Source organism: Lontra canadensis, unplaced genomic scaffold, assembly GCF_010015895.1.
Source record: "Lontra canadensis isolate GAN:19392208 unplaced genomic scaffold, GSC_riverotter_1.0 scaffold39, whole genome shotgun sequence".
Taxonomy (NCBI): domain Eukaryota; kingdom Metazoa; phylum Chordata; class Mammalia; order Carnivora; family Mustelidae; genus Lontra; species Lontra canadensis.
In genome coordinates, this window is record NW_022631033.1 from 16,422,858 (window position 1) to 16,438,990 (window position 16,133).

Consider the following 16,133-nt stretch of genomic DNA (forward strand, 5'->3'; position numbering starts at 1 on the left):
CCTGTCATGTTCGAGTAACATGCACCCATCTCGAGCTTGTGGCCACCGCTCTAGTCCATCAGTTTAACTCACCGAGAGGCCCGGCGCTGGAGATGCTCCCAGGTCAAGCTCTGGGAGGCCTACACACACCACCTCAGGGACCCCCCTCCTCCCCCGCCTCACACTCTCAGCAGAGCTTGGACATGCCAGGAGCATCCGGGGAAAGAAACGCCTTCTAGAAATCTCACTTTCGGAGTGCTTTGCCTCCCCTGGTGCCCAGCACAGGAGGGGCATCGCCAGTCACTCGGCAGGTGCTCGCAAGGGGGAGGAGAAACCAGAGTGGGCCAGGATGACACACACCCATCTTGGTTGGGTACATGTCACAGGATCTGTGCCGCACCGTGAACAAGGCTCTTTTCATCTTTGGCCACACCCTGACCTGTAACCAGCGTGGACACCAGGTGTGTGTGGCCTGGAGCAGTTGACCTTCCCAATGGGCCCAGGACCTAATGGTCCCTCAAATGCCTAATGGGCCCTTGAACTGCCAAAGGAGCCTCCACTCCAGAGTGGGAAGAGGCAGCACCCCCTTGCACCCCCAGCTCTGGATGCGCGAGCAGAAAACCTGCTTAGAGTGGGTCCAAGACATTTTCCCCCACTCTCATGGCTTGTCAGGCTCGGAACAAGTCCCACGTCATCCCAAACTTGACCACAAGCCAGCAGCCCAAGCTGTGTGCTGGTTCCAGGAAACGGTTTCTGAGGAACAGCAGTCCCCCTACGGCTGTTCCTACTTTGGAACAATTCACAGGGGACGACGCTCGGCAGCCCTCAGACTCTGGGAACCTTCAGGGGCTTGCACGCTGCCAAAGGCCTCTGTCAGAGAAGCTGGGCTTGGAGAGCGCCATCTTGGGAAAGCAGCCAAACCTCCATGTGGGGACACGGCCCCGACAGCAAAGGCTGAAAGCAAAGCTGCCACACTGCCTTCAGAGACCGAGAAGGGACGGAATGAAGAGGCAAAGGAACACTGGCCACCTGTGATGGCACCTGCCCCCACGTTTAGAAGGGACCAAGGCCCTGTGGTCTTTTCCAGCCCTGGCCAGGGGCCTGGCTGGCTGGTCAGCTTTCTCTGAAGAGCTTAACTACTGCCTTTGGGCAAGAACACGTTGCTACTCCTGGCCTTTGTGATTCCACAGCCAGGTTCTGATTCTCTGATTCTGTCTGCTACACCCTGGACATTTCTGCCATGACCTCGAAGGCACCATGTCTAAACCAGACTCCCGACTTTACCTTCTTCACATGGCTCCCCCTCCTGACCCTCCGCCTTTGTCTCCGTCCTTCCACCAGCCCCTGGTGACGTGGACACAGCCCTGCTCTCTCGGAGGACTGTGACGTCCCATCCCACCGTCACCATCTCGGGCTCACCTCTCCTGGTACACGTTTCCGACTCGGCTCTTCATTTTGCTGTGGGCAGCCAGCTGACAGATTCTGAAAACATCTCCTCCTACTTCCTCCTGCCTCCCTGAGACCCAAATCCCTAACACATCCCTCGAGGCCCTCGAAAGCCTGGTCCTAATCCACTTAGGACAAAAACACGTGGTACAGCTCTTCCTCCTGCTCTTACTCAGAACCCAGTGTGAGCGCTCCCGGGCAGGGCTTTCTCTTCTGAGCTCCCACTGGGCGCCCTCACTGTCCAGGCCACTTGTCTGGCTTCCTCAAGGATCAGCTGAGATTATTTTCCTCTCTAAGACTACATCCTCCTGCCTTTACCCCAGACACAGTCACTTGCATGTAGCAAAACGTCAGACCCCCTGCACCGTAGGGCAGTAAAGGAAATGGGAGCGACAGACAGTTAATGGCATGTGGCACTGAGACCTGGTTCCTGAGTCGGGATAACGCCCCTGGCTGAGCGCCAGGAGCCTGTGCCCGGGGGCCCCTCAGCACCCTCCCAGAGCAGCTCTGGCCCTGATGGGGGCCTTCCCAAGAGACACGTGAAGGGGGGAAAGGGAGGGTGCGTCCAGCTGCCCCGGGGTTTTAGCAGCCGACCCTGACCTCCCAGGACTGTCCCCTTCTTCCTGGACACCCGAGCAGGAAGCGAGGCGCATTCTGGCTGAGGAGGAAGGCTTTGAAGGGAAAACCACCGAAGAGAGGAGGGAAGAGAGAAGGGGGGACGAGAGCTGATCGTTTCCCGAGCTTTTCCATAACTGTGCTATGGATATGTAATTCTCACATGGGAAAAGAATGCGTCCACATTGCCACAGATGTTCCCAGACTGAACAGAAGGTCAGAATGTGGCTATTTCAGTCCCTGTAAACAAGGAAGGGGTTTAGCTAAGAACGGAGTTCAAACTTTGGAATGTATTAACAAGGACATTTTAAACAGAATACAGAGACATCCGGGAACACGGAGCACCGTGGAGGGATGGGGGCGGGGTGGGAGAGGGTCAGGCTCTGTTTGCAGAGCAGCTTCTCCTCACAGCCTTTCCTGAATGGCAGTCAACGGACAGACAGAGGGAAGTAGATGAAACAAAGCTTGTCAGAGGCAGGTCACCACTGTCCCGTGTAAGACCGTAGAGAATGTCTGCTGTCTGAAAGAATGTCCTATAGTTCTGAAACATTTCATGTCCCTTATCCTTGAGCAAAAAGATCAGCCTGTGGCCCTCAGGACTGGGCACAGCTGCTGCTGCTGGCTGCCACGGGCACGCCGCCAGACCTGGCCTGCTCTCCCCCCACTTAACTTTGGGCTCCTTCTCCCAGCAGTAAGAAAATTGTTTCCCTCCTACTACATACAGTTGGCCTATTTACTAACGATTTCTTTCCCAAGAGTTTCTCTAAATGTATTCATTTTTATCCAAAGTCAGATAAAGAACAGTTCCCTCTACCCAACTCCCAATAAACATGGACCAGTTTTCATTTTATAGCTGTAAAAACCGAACACTGGTATTAATTTGTAATAAAAAGCCTCATTAACATTTTAAAAGGTTCACAGGCTAGTCTCAGGAGATCAGTCTTCTGTAGTTGGAAACTCCCCCTCCGCATCCTAAACACACATCCTCACCTGCCCCTGCACGCGGGCACCCATGGGCCCCAGGAACTCGCACCAGCAGCCCACTCCCCACGTGGGTTCCCGCTCCCACACCTGGCCAGAGAGGGCTCGGCCCCCTGGTGGTCCAGATCCGAGCAGTGCTAGCCGGCAGTGGGCCATCTCCAGACTTGTTCTTGTAACCCAAGGGCGGCCCCAGAACCGGCGAGCCCCATGCTGAACACAGGTAGTGGCCAGGCGCCCTCCGGCTCATCTGGTCGTGCTGGCTGCCCGCAAGCTCTCCGCTGCCCCGAGTCCCAGGGCTACTCCCACCCCTTTCCTGCTCCAGGTCACCAGGCCCTTCTGTTGTCTAAATGAGGTCACCCCGTGCTCTGGCTACTGGGCTCATCTGCATTGCCTGGAATTACTGATGTTTGGGTTCATTTATTACATTTAAAAAACAAATCATTATTCTAACCTACGTCCAAAAAATTACATGGGTAGGTTTAAATTGGTCTTTAAAGTGTGCCAGAGAAGGGGGAAGAAAAAAACAAGATCTCGTCCTTTAAAAGGGTCCTACATAGGGCACCTGGGTGGCTCAGTCAGGTAAGCCTCAGACTCTTGATTTCAGCTCAGGTCATGATCTCAGGGTCGTGAGATTGGGCCCCGCGCTCAGCGTGGAGTCTGCTTGAGACTCTCTCTCCCTCTGCCCCTCCCCCGACTCACACTCATGCTTGCTTTCTAATAAAATAAATAAAACCTTTAAAAAACGAAAAGGCTTTACCAGGTGATAACACTGGTAGCATACGTGGGCATTGCTATGAAGAACCAGGACTAAAAGACAACCTGATAGATTAGGCTGTAGCACTGGTGGGATAAACATCAGCTGCCCCACGTGATGTGGAAAAACCTTCCCTGTTGCTAAGTTTGGTCAGTGTGACAAACACATCAGTGGGCAGAAAGACCCCAAGTGCAGGCTGCTGGCCTCCTGTCCAGGCCGAGGAGCTGGGCTGTGAAACACGGCGCACACGGCTTGCCTGCCTCTGGATGGCTCTACTCTGAGCAAGAAATACCTAAGTCCCAAAAATGTGGTAATGACCTCCTTGGCTAGATCTGCCTGGTTCTCTGTCCTTAGCAAGAATCTTGCCCTCTTTCTGACTCATCTTTTCTTCGTTGGCCCCTTGTAGGGATGAAATTCACCACCTTATTTGGGCTGAGACATAACTGCTTCGGACCTGCCCTTAGCACTCCCGTTGTTTTAGGCCAAGTTTTGGAGAGAGACTGGAAGCCCCTTTGCACCGCAGCCAGCAGGCCGGTCACCTGTGGGAATGCGACACCACTGCCGGAGACTACACTTCCTCCTCGAAACTGATGAACCGCAAATCACTGACCTCATCAGCCAACAGGAAAGCCCAGAAGGGAGGAGGTAGTGAGCGCCCTGTCTCGTTCCGAAGAGGCTCATGAAAACATTTCTGCGTCCCTGAGAGGGCTATACTGCATTCAGTACAACTGGATGAAGTCAGGGGGAATATACATGCCACATCTAAAAGATTCTCAACAAAATGGCTAATTTCCAAAAAAGGCGCAAGTGTCTATTTATCTGTAAATTCGCATCGGTGGAACAGCTCGTCCCACTGCTGTGGCACAGCCGGTGTGGGCACAGACCGTGCGGGCAGAGAGTCTGCAGAAACCCCCCTCCCCCCGCCCTCCCAGGATGCCCTTTTCTTAAGCACCTGTGGCTGGACGAGGTCATCAAAAGCAAACCCCTGACTGCAGCGCTCCACACCAGTGCGTCTCAACCTAGGGCGCCCAGCAGAATCATCCGGGTGGGGGTGCGGTTAACACCTGGACTGCTGGGCCCCATCCCCAGATGCCTGGGATCCCTCCCAGAGGACGCTGGTACGATGATCCGGGCACGCTGGTCTCCATCACCGTGCCCTGCCCAGGACACACTGCCTCCCCAGAGGGCCTGTTCAGCCTCTGACTGCCACTCACCAGCACGCTCCAGTTTTGTAGAACAGCTTGAGAACAGCAGCCACCACTGAAGGTTGCATTAATACCCACAAGACAGATTGCAGCCACCATCACACACCTGGAACCTGGAATAGAGAAAGAAATCACCCATTAATGGTGTGTGGTCATTTCCAACCCCAGGGCTGGTTGGCTCTTGGGTTTCCCTGGGTCCCGAAGGGTCACCTATTCTGCAAACAAAGAACGGAGAGTCAATGGCGAAGGGACCAAGGCCTCCACGGTGGAGCCAATGACCAGTGCCTGGTGAGAATGATCACACCAGTGGCATGGCAGCTCCCCACAGGGACCACCGGCTTCGGGCCCGGTCAGAAGGAAAGCGCCTTAGTGGTGGAGTGTGGCTCCCGGGGGCTCCCTGGCACCAAGGCTGGAGGGGAAGGGACTCTGGAGCAAAGTGTGCTGGGGGAGATGCGGTCTTCAGACGTCTTCAGACGTGCGTCCGTCATGGGGACGGATCAGAGCCACGCTGCAACAGCAGGCCGCCTGGCCAACGAGACAAGGCAGTCGTGCAGAAGATCCGAGGGCCAAACCCCCAGGACTGTTCATAAGCCCTGTCAAGGAACAGTGCAGGACCTGAAGCCCCCCCCCCAAGAAAGGAAGCGCCCCAAAACCTATCCAGCTCCAGAAGCTGCCTCAGACCACAGCAACAACTACTGGTCAGCCCAAGGACATAAAAGCCATTCTCCCATAGGGTCCTGTGCTGTCACATGCACCGATGAGCTAAACTTTGCTCCAAGCACCTTCTGGAAAACAAGTACTGAATGGAAACATCTGTGACTACAACCTGTTCCCAAGGGCCTGAGAATTTTGAAATATGAAGGTGCTGAGACCCAGCAGATCATAAATTTTTAATATTCTTTGGTAGGCATGACTGCCTCTGAGCCAGCTGGTTTTTGCGAGAATTCCCGGAGCCAAGGAAGGCCGCCTGCCTCCCAGCACGTGGATGCCAATGGCCCTCTTCCACTAATCTCTTGCGTGTTCAGGCCTGGCGACGCCACTCTCCTGCCTGCAGAGAAAGAGGTCGACTCAAGCACATGGGGCTTTGTGAACAGGAGTACGCAGGGTACTGCTGCGAACCCTGAGTTCCCCACAGAGGCCTCCCTGGTCTGCTCCCCGGACAATGGCTATCCCCAAGGCCCTCGTGCTCACAGCCAGAGACAGACGAGGCCGGTCCTCCCAAATCAAAACACGAGGAATACACAGCTTTACAGTCTGGTCTTATTATCTCTCGCCATGTCCTTCTCTTGTTTGTTGACACTGTAACTACATGTGCTTATAATTTCTGTGCATCGTCTTGGTCCTAGGCCAGGGAGATTCTCAGAGTTCTCAACGCCCTTCAGAGTTCTCAAAGAACGCCCCAGCTCCTAACTCACTCAGTTTTTTTGATTTAACTACATTTGGATACCCAACAAGGAAGACTGTGTCATCATTCCCTCTAAAGAGTTACTAAAAACTTGCTCATGCTTTCCTGTTGTCAACGCATCTGGGAAATGGATCGTTTTCAGTGATTATCCTGTCATCTGGGGTTGTCTATCCCGTGGCGGGACCATTAGCCAAACTCTAGTGATGCTCAGGCAGAGCTCGTAGCCAGACTAAACACCATCAAGCAGGATGCAGAAAAAATTAAAACCCAAATGACACCCACCCCTCTGCTGCTCTTATGCCACTGATGACAGTAAACTCGACACCCCCGCCCCCTTGGGAGGGGCTTTCCTCACACGCCCTTCCTCGGGGGTCCTGAGCAGTCACTCTTCTCTGTCATATGTGTATCTATGACTCCCACCCACTAGAACTGGAATTCCTTAGGGGCACAGGCCTGGTCTTCCTGCAGATTTTTCCACCTGTGTAGCACATAGCGGACATATAATATATGTTTACTTAGGGGTGCCTGGGTGGCTCAGTGGGTTAAGCCTCTGCCTTCAGCTTGGGTCGTGATCTCAGGGTCCTGGGATCGAGTCCCGAGTCAGGCTCTCGGCTCAGTGGGGGGCCTGCTTCCCTCTCTCTCTCTGCCTGCCTCTCTGCCTACTTGTGATCTCTCTGTCAAATAAGTAAGTAAAAATCTTTAAAAAAAAATATGTTTACTTAAAGGATGAAGAGCTTGTTTACTTTTCTAGTCTAGTCCCTGATTTCCCAGGAAAAAGACAAAGTGTGTAAATGAAAAACCCTGCAGGGCCCTGAGGAAACAGGCCCCGGACTGTGGAGGATTTGGAGGGTGCTTCCCCTCCCCCCACCCCCTGAGCTCCACATGTTGGGAGTGATGGCCTGTCTGGGTCTGCGTATAGTCGTCATGTCTGATGTCACTCCTGCTCTTGTCTTCTATTCAGTGCCACCTTCCCACAGAAGAAGGACCCCCCCCCCCGCAACAAACACGAAGGTCATGTGGAACAGTGATGTCGCTGGCCTTACCTACCCTACATTTGGCCTTTCTGAAAGACCAGTTTTGCCCGTGCGCCCACACAAGATATTCCGCCTTCATACAGGTCTGGCAGCTTCACAAGCCATACTTGCGAAGGGGGAAACCGCTAGGCCTTCTTTGGTAGCTACTGCTGCCTCTAGGTCTCTGGTGGATAGGTCTGTGGGGAAGGATGATCCGGAACAGCTTGGGTGAGCGGAGAGAAACAAAGGGCAGGATCTTACTGGCTGGAACCGTGCAGCTGCTTCATGATCATGCCTTCCCTTCGGGCCTATATAAATGCTTAAAAAATCCTTCCTCAAGCCCTTACGCCACCACCATCCTCGGCCAACTGCCACTGCCAGGTTTGGACGCATCCTCTCATCTGACTCAACCTTCCTACACCACCTACTACTACCGACCCCAGCAGCTCACCACTGGCCTTCCAGGCTCCAGCCCTCCCCGGCGCCTGCGGGCACCCTCCGTTTTCCACAGGCTGCTCGTCCTCCGCTGGCTCCACGGCTGCGTGAGCCTCAGGGCTGCGCCCGGCTGACCTCGCTTCCGGTTTCATCAACTGCCTCAACTTCCTGCTTAGGCTGAATGCCAGGTCTACCCCCAACCCGTCAGCTCCTTCGTGAGCTTCAGAATTCCCCGTTACCCAGTGCTGGGTCCCTCTGGGTGAACACCTAGCAGCCTCTCAGAACGGACAGATGATGCACAGTCCTGGGGGCAGAGGAGCACATGACCAATCAGTGCCTTCTGGAGCCAAATGACAGTGCTGCACCCACCTCGCCCCGGGTGACAGGGGCAGGGTCCCTCATGACGAAGTGACTAAGGCTTTTGTGCACAAAGAACAGAGCGCTAGGGACAGGTCATTTTAAAAATTAATTATGGGCATATGGATATGGTACATGGACTTGGGAGTCCTGGACATAATGGACCCTAGAATATACCTCAAAGCTTACCAATTTTATTTCCAGGAAGAGAAACCCCCTAAACAGCAAACTTTTACATTTCACAAAATAGTAAAATATTTTAACTACTTTCAGTATCTACCATGGACTGACTTTTTTCTTAAGAAGCTACATTTAAAATGCAATTGCCATTCACAGATACTACCACTTCATGTAAAATGCATACGTGAACACAAAACATAATTTCAGAGTAAGGGGCAAATATAAGCAGCACAAAAAAATCTACTACACTGTCCTAATTTTTTGCCTCATTATAAATAGATTAGTGGTAACTCTAACATAATGACCATTGGCCCAGAGATCTCTGTAAGTGGGTGTCATTGGTTTAGGTTCTGGGTAAGAGATTAGGGCCAGGTTTCCCAAAATGTGCTCTATGTGAAACGGCAGTCTCCTGAGCGTCTATGAAAGAGAGGGCTCCCCTGTCTCCAACGAGTTTGAGGAATGTCGCATCCTTGAGTTCCCTAATCTTACAGATTTATGATGCTCGTGTTATAATAAGGGTCCCAAGAATCTTTTGGTAAAAAACAAGCAAAAAAAAAAAAAAAAAGTGTTCTTTTTGACCTTGGCAACATTTACGTACTCTGCCTCCATCATCCCCAAGGACTAGCGTTGCTCTGGCCACTTAGGAATAGGTACGATTCTGTTACTGGAGTTGAGCAAGCAAAGAAATGTCCCTCAACTTACTCATTACCCCACCAGCAGAGCAAGAATCCTGACCAGTTGTGGGGTGGGTCTGCTGCCTGGCCACTCTGATGCCCACCACCAATTCTCCCGTGTGGTGAGGCCCTTCCTCCAGAATAAGGACGCCGGCCTTCCAACCGAGCTCTCTACAAGTGCGGCGGTAAAGACTTCAGCCAATGAAGTCCACGCTCAGCTGTCACCCTGGAAACTGAAATGAAGGGACACGACCCCCCAAGCAAGACTTCAGGTCAGCAGGGCAGCTTGCTTGCCTGTGGACAACAAATTCCAGAACTCTTTGAAAATCCTATTCAGTGCTCTCCTTCCTCCCCACTAGGAGGGCACTGCCCTGTATGAGGCCGGCTTGGCAGCTCCTGCTTCCCAGTATGTCTGTCCCCTGTGAACGGTCAGAAACTGTTCCCCACTGAAGGTGGACCTAACCCTAACCAGAGGCCAGTTTTTCTCACGCAAGTCCTTCAAAAGATCATCCTGTATAGGTGTGTACATCATTCTAGCATTTCTAAGTGTATGAAGGTCCAGTCTCTCCCTACTCTCACTTTTCTTCCTGGGTTGTCAAGAAGTGATAGAAAGCACCAGAAACCATAGACTGTCGAAGTGTGACATCTCAGGGACTTCTTGAGGGCAGACGCCCCTAACGGACAGCCCACATCAGAGTTCTGAGTAACAGTGCTTTAACAGAAATTCGGTCAAGATACCCAGTTAAACGCAGCGTTTGTAATTTCACGCAAATTATTTACAGAAAAAAAATTGAGTCGGTAGTTCCCTAAAGCAAGGTTAGGCCTCAAATAAAAGGGCGCCAAGGTTAGGGTTTCCTGGACCAGACCCTCGAAGGAAAGCAAGCCTGCGCGCACCCGCACACCGCCTGCCTTCGCGGCAGCGCCAACTCGGCCCAAGCGCAACGCGCGCATGCGCGCAGACCCCGCTCGGCGGCACCGGTGCTGCCGTGTCACCCCGTGTCCAACCCACCCCCGCCCGCCACCACACGGAAGCCGCGCCCGGCCGCTGCTCTGTGACGCGCAAGACCGCGATTCGGGGTCTCAGGCCCCGGGAGACTCTCTGGGAAGAGCCGCCGCTCCCCGGCGGATGTGCGCGGCGCACGGGGCTGTCGGGCGCGCGTACTCACGTGGTATTCAGCAGAACTGACGGGACTTCCAGCCCTGAGAAGTAGCCTCGGACGGAGGGAGCCAGCGCATCTGCAAAGACACGTGCGGGGAAGGCGGTGAACCAGGGCTGGCGGCCGCCCCCTCGCTGTTCCCAGATGGGGCCCACTTGTCCCCCAGGGGCCGAGGACAAGCGGTGCAGCGGTCCGAGAGGTCTTCCGCGTCCCCCTAGGGCACACGGGGGCCGCGCTCAGGGGCCACAGCGGACCCGGCGGCTCCCACCCTCCCGGCCGAGGCTGCGGCTCGTGCTGCCTCCCGGGCTGCGCAGGCGCGCGTCTGCTCCCACAGAGGAGCGACAGTTCGCCACCCATCCGTGCCAGCAAGCTGGCCAGGACATCTTTGAGATTCTGCTCCTGTCCTTTTAAAAAAAAAGGCTTCTGGCTTCTCGGCCCTGTGGGGTATGTGGAACCCCAAGCCCTCTGCTCACTCTGCTGAGAAGGACCTGCAGCCCCAGCTTTTCCATGAGGTTTCCAAGCGGAAGGCCGGCGACGAAACAAAGAGAGTGACGCTTTGTCCACCGGGCAGAACGTTCCCGGCCCTGCGCTGAGGACAGTGCAAAGAAACAAACCCGAGGACAAGCGCACTTTGGCCTTAACAAATGTCCGTCTGTCGGCAGTGTCAGTTCTGCCCCGAAGCCTTTGGCCTGAAGCAAGGAATGGCCATTTACCACTGCTGCTGCTCCTGCTTCGCTGGAGGAGGGAAGGCCTCCCCGTAAAGCTGGGGAGCAACACAGGCAGCTGGGGGGCGGGGGGCAGGGAGAGCGATTACATGAAAGCGGGGAGACGCTCAGGAGGACTGGATGGCTCTGTGGAGAGGGGCTTCCTCCCCAGGGTGGCAGGTCAAGGACGGATCTTTGACCTGGGTCTGGCCCAAATTCTAGAGTAGAATGCAATGCTGGAAGGAATTTTACCCTGATAAATCTACTTCGAAGCTTTAATAAAACAGATTTTGCTGGAGAACCCCCTTTTCACACGGCACCTTACTCAGATCTCCAGAGCATAACAGATGCAGCAGCGTCTGGCAGACGTGGACACGCAGGGGGCCTGAAACCTGCAAGGCAACCCCAGAACTGGGGGCCAGGGGTGCTCTGGGGGGCTGATGACACCCGCTGCCTCTTCTAACCTTTTACAGGTAGGGAAATCAATTGAGATCCAGGTATTCTGAGTGACATCCCACGGGCACAGAGCCCAGTGGGGTCAGGATCCAGGCCCGGGCTCCACTAGCTCTCGTAACTTGTCTAGGAGCGGGCCCCCAGACAGAGCTCACACAGGATCCCGGCCATCGGTCTTAGGCCACACGCAGGAGTCCTCAGCATTTCCTTCTGCCCCATGGGCCTTCTTCCTCTCTGGCTCTCAACACAGGGTGAGGGGCCACACTGGGGGACTCGATCCCAACTTGGGGCCTCAACTACTTGGGAAACGAAGACTTAAAAAGACCAAAGATGCTTTCTGAGCTTCTCCCCATACCAGGAATCCAGCTCAGAGAACCCCTTGGGCCAGCTGTTCATGGGAGATCCTCTGGGGACCACCTAGAAATCAGATCACCAGCTTGAGGGGCCCCCCACATTGTGAGAGGGCAAAGCTGTATTCCTCGGGAGCCAGCGGCAGGTACTGAAGTTCATCTAAGGCGGGGCCAGAGTCGTTTTCAGCCCTCAATAGCAATTACGGGGATGAAGGCTAAAAACATGTCCTCTTGGGAATTCAGGAGTGTATGCAGAGTAAAGAAGAGAAATAAAGGAGCGAAGTGTGGGAGGATGGGAAGGACAAGGGAGGGAGGAGTACAGGGGTGTGGGAGGAGGAGGCAAAAGGGAGGAGGTCAGTGAGAGAAAGACAAAAATTTCATACCTACCCGTGGCTTATGGCTTTGTGCATCTGAGTCCACTTGCTCACTAAGCAAAGGGCAGACTTGGAGCTGCCTTCCTGAGCCAGGTGGTAAAGGAGGGGATGGGGGCACAGCCCCATGGCAGGTGGGGGGCTGGGAACCTAAACACACAGCGGGAGGGGATGGGTCTGTGTGCACTGGAGTCGGAGGGAGCGTGGTGGTGGCGACTGGTGATGCCCGGGTGTGGGGCTGAGGCGCTGAGCCCCACGAGGCCAAGACATGTTGGTGTTTCAGAGACACAGGAATAGGAGGGACTGACCAGGGGGGTGGGGGCGCAGTGGATGGCATGACTTTTGGTGACGGTGACTGCGAGAAGGAAGCCCTTCATCTCCCACACACCACCCCAGCCTCAGCCAACCTCTGGTGCACGCTGGCCTCTTCCCCCTGCCTGTCCTCGCACCCGGAGCCCTGGAGTCAGCCCGGTCTAGAACACCTGAGCACTCCGGGGCGACAAGCGGGCTGACTCTGGGCTGTGGGGTCTGGGAGAAGTTGAACTCAGCTCACCGAGCAGAAGATGGCCCGCTCGCTGATTCTCGGGGAGGATGCGGTGATGGAGCCAACAGAGGCCCTGAAATTCATCACTCTGTGCTCCATGGCTCGGACACCACTGCCTCTGCCAACAGGGTGGCTCTTCTCACCGCATTCCACAGACCTCCAAACCCGCTCGCAGCCTCTTGCAGGTCCGAGGGGGTGCAGTGGCACCCACTTGCCAGCAGAGGGCAGTGCCTCCCCCGAGGGCCCAGGCTGAGCTGCTCCCCCGCATTCCTGTGCAGCAGAGCAGAGCAGCAGAGCTCGTGGGCCACACGGAGTTGCCGCAGCCGGTCCAGGTGAACAACCTATTTTGTGCTAACTACTGCCGTCCTCCAGAAGTGGGGGGACGGACGCCCACTTGGGCTGCCTGCTCTGCTGTGGTTTCTGGCTCCAGGTCACCGGTGGCCATTCCTGCCCACTGCCTAGGGGCTGCTTCCGTGCGTCATCAACACTGGGGAAACCTGGGCTTCCCTGACTCCCTCTCCAGACACGATGCAGCAGGGGCAGGTCTATGCAGCTTCCGTGTAAGACAGGATCCTGTCTGTAGAAGAATGCACGTGAGCTGGCGCACAGCGACACACACCAACAGCACACTCACAACCCTGCCTACCATCCTGGGGGCTTCTCAGGTCCCTAGCAGAACCTCTCCCGATGTCTGTGACCCACACCAGCACCGCTGCTCACGCTGCCAGGCGGCCAAGCACACCACTGCACGCACAGGGGCCTGCGAGCCCATAAGCAGCCCGGAAGACCCTGGGCCCCGCCTCCCCTCAAACTCGGTAACGCTGAGTCATGACCGCTCCGGTTCACTATCCAGGGCCCACACCGTTCGGGGTTCCACCGTCACACTTCGGGAATGCTCTTGGAAACACAGCGGCCCCGCAAAGTGACACTGAGGTATCCAGGGCCATAGCACGGATGGTTCCAGCTCCTGCGACACGTGTGAGAGAGCTCGGACAGGAGAGGTGATCCCCCAGAAACAGAAACAGCCCAGGGCAAAAATAAAATGGAATGCTAGGGAAAGTTGTAAGTATCCGTGAAAGTCATTTCTGTCCTCTGCCGCTTACAGATGAGGAAGCTAACCCAGAGGATTAAAGCAGACACAGAATTCACATTCCCAATCATGTTGCCGCAGCACGAAGACCGTGACCTCTAGAGTGGGGCCCTCAGCCCTTCAGCAGGGCCTGTGAGCCGCGCAGCACACACACAGCAAGCAGCGAGACTACGGACCTGCGCTCTACTCCCCACCCCTCCCTTCTAGCGACTGCCTGGCCTCACCGCACCCGCCTTAGAAGCAGCAGAGGAGCCTACCAGGTGCCTGCCTCAGTGTAAGGAGTGACCAGCGGTTCTCAGAGTGTGGCCCCTGGCCCACCAGCGTCACCTGGGAACCTGTCAGAAATGCAGAAAGCTCTGGGAGAGAAACCCCAGCGCCTGCATGTCACAAGCCCTTCAGGAGAGGATGTACAAGTCCAATTTTGAGAGAGACGGCTCCTGGGTCAGGTTTCCAAAGTGTGGCTGGACGCAGGCTGTCTAGAGATACTCTGGGGTCAAGCCAGAGAGAACGCAGTCTCTGCCCTTTCCGCGGAATCGAGATACACATTAAACACTCCAGAAGTTCCACCATGAAGAAACATGTCTGACTTGCTTTAACCCTGGGTTCCCCAAATTTATCTGCCCACAGAATCTTTTCATTACGTTTGCCGGCAGTTGCTAAGAAATGCTGGAGAGGAAGGCCCCTTCCGGGGGTGACTTTTGGTGGGTCCGGGAGGCCAAAGCGTGCCAATATGGCATCCAAGCTTCTAGCTCTTAACAAAGCTCGTACAGCAGGTGCTGTACCTGAATGCGATTTCCCCAGGGCCAGCTGTCCAGAGCCGCGCTCTCCTTTTCTAGGCACGGGTATTTAGGGTCCTACACGGCGCCCGAGAAGGAGCGCCCACCACCCCGCTGGGGCTCTGCCAACACTGCTACAGCAGCAGCCAGCCCCTCACACGTTGTGCAGTTATAACCGTGTCTGGCCTGCTGACTCCAGGCCCAAGGATCCACTCCGAGCAGCAGCACCAAAGAAAGCACGTCAGGGCCTACAGCGAACCTTGCCAACGGGCTCTAGGCTAAGGAGAGGCTGGCAAGCCAGGAGCACACTGTGGTCCAAGAAACTCCAGACTCACCCCAGAGACTCGACTGGGCTGCAATCCAGGAGGTGATCTTCTTTATGGGACTAATCACAGGGTTCTTTAAAATAGCACCCCTGCCCTATCTAATACAGTGTTCACCAAAACTGGCAAACACTTCTCAGGAATTTGTTCGCTGAAATGAGGCCCACCGAGGACCGCTCTAAAGGAACCTCCACCCCCTTCCCCTCCCCCAACGGCTGGCCCATCCTCTCTCTCAGCGGATGCGGAGGGCACAAAATGCAATCCCATTCTTTCCTTTGTCCGGCATCTAATACCCTTGCCTAGGGCAATTAAACAAGTTGCCATCATCTAGGCAAAATGTCAAGATCTATGTGAATTGCTCCAAAGGTTAAGTCGGCCTTCTGACCTACCCCAACTGCCAGGAAGGGAGCGAGCAAGTTAGTCCTGGCTCAAGGAGGTTACGCTCCAGCCGGGCCGCATGCCCCCCCCAAGATCTCCCTGTCCGGACGGTGACACGGCTGGGGCCTGAGCCCAGGCAGTGACAAGGTCTAGACCCCTGCGAACACCTCCTGCTAAGACCAGTCAAGGCTGGGCTTAATTAACCGTAAGCCTTCGGGGATCATTTTCTCTCCTGGGCTTTTAGACTCCTTCCCTGTCTGTCCTAAGCACAAGCCAGATTCTTGCCTTCAAACGGGCATGCGAAATGTGCTCAGACACCCCAGAAGCTCACTCAAGACGCCACTCGGGCCGAGGGCACCCAGGCGTGTAACATCCTGTGTCAGATCAAGTCCACGGTGGCTGCTTGTCATCCATATTTAATTCCGTCAGTCTGTTAATTTTTAACTATGTTTGCTATCAAGGGCCATTAGAGGTCCCCAGGAGCTGAGCCCAGTGAAGCGAGAAGTACTTCATGGCAGAGTGCATGAGGCTTGAAGTTGGGGTGGCCCACTTTCCCATCCTGTCACCGAGCGCTGGCCTTCCCCACCGGCAGCACAAATCCTGAATAAAACATGATCCCATTCGGAGTCGATTTGCCTTTTTCCCCCCCGTCAGAATTGGTTTTCTTCAAGAAGTTCACTTTCTTTTTATGAAGGCGCCATTTTGTTTTTCTAAACTTTCTGTGCTGCAGCCTTGGTTTTGTTTCCAGGGCACTTAGAATTCACATACTTTTGGATGGTATCTGGCTGCCCATTCCTAGGAAAGGAGGCCCAGCCCCGGGCGGATGGCCAGCTGGCCAAACCACAGCTTCGCCTCGGCACACACCATGGCCACACGCTGCCACTCTTGCCCTGGGCCCTCAGGGTTCTCTTGGTGGGGTGCTGGTCTCGAGTCCCTCTACCCT

The 16,133-nt window shown here is 55.0% G+C and overlaps 1 protein-coding gene across 5 annotated transcripts in view; it reads right to left on the bottom strand.

Annotated features, from left to right (window-relative positions):
• The window catches only part of RBPMS (RNA binding protein, mRNA processing factor), a 170,304-nt gene that overhangs the window by 1,078 nt on the left and 153,093 nt on the right, over nt 1-16,133 (bottom strand). For 3 of the 5 annotated variants that reach the window (XR_004384085.1, XR_004384087.1, XR_004384088.1), the window contains exons 7-9: nt 12,096-12,229; nt 10,211-10,280; nt 4,990-5,093 (exon numbers count right to left, since the gene is read on the bottom strand). Coding sequence is in view for 1 of the 5 variants with exons in the window: in XM_032869959.1 (XP_032725850.1) it covers nt 10,218-10,280 (63 nt within the window). In the remaining 4 variants the exon portion in view is untranslated. Of the gene's footprint in view, nt 1-4,988; nt 5,094-10,210; nt 10,281-12,095; nt 12,230-16,133 lie in introns of those variants that run through there. The other 2 variants (XR_004384086.1, XM_032869959.1) reach the window with 2 other exon arrangements.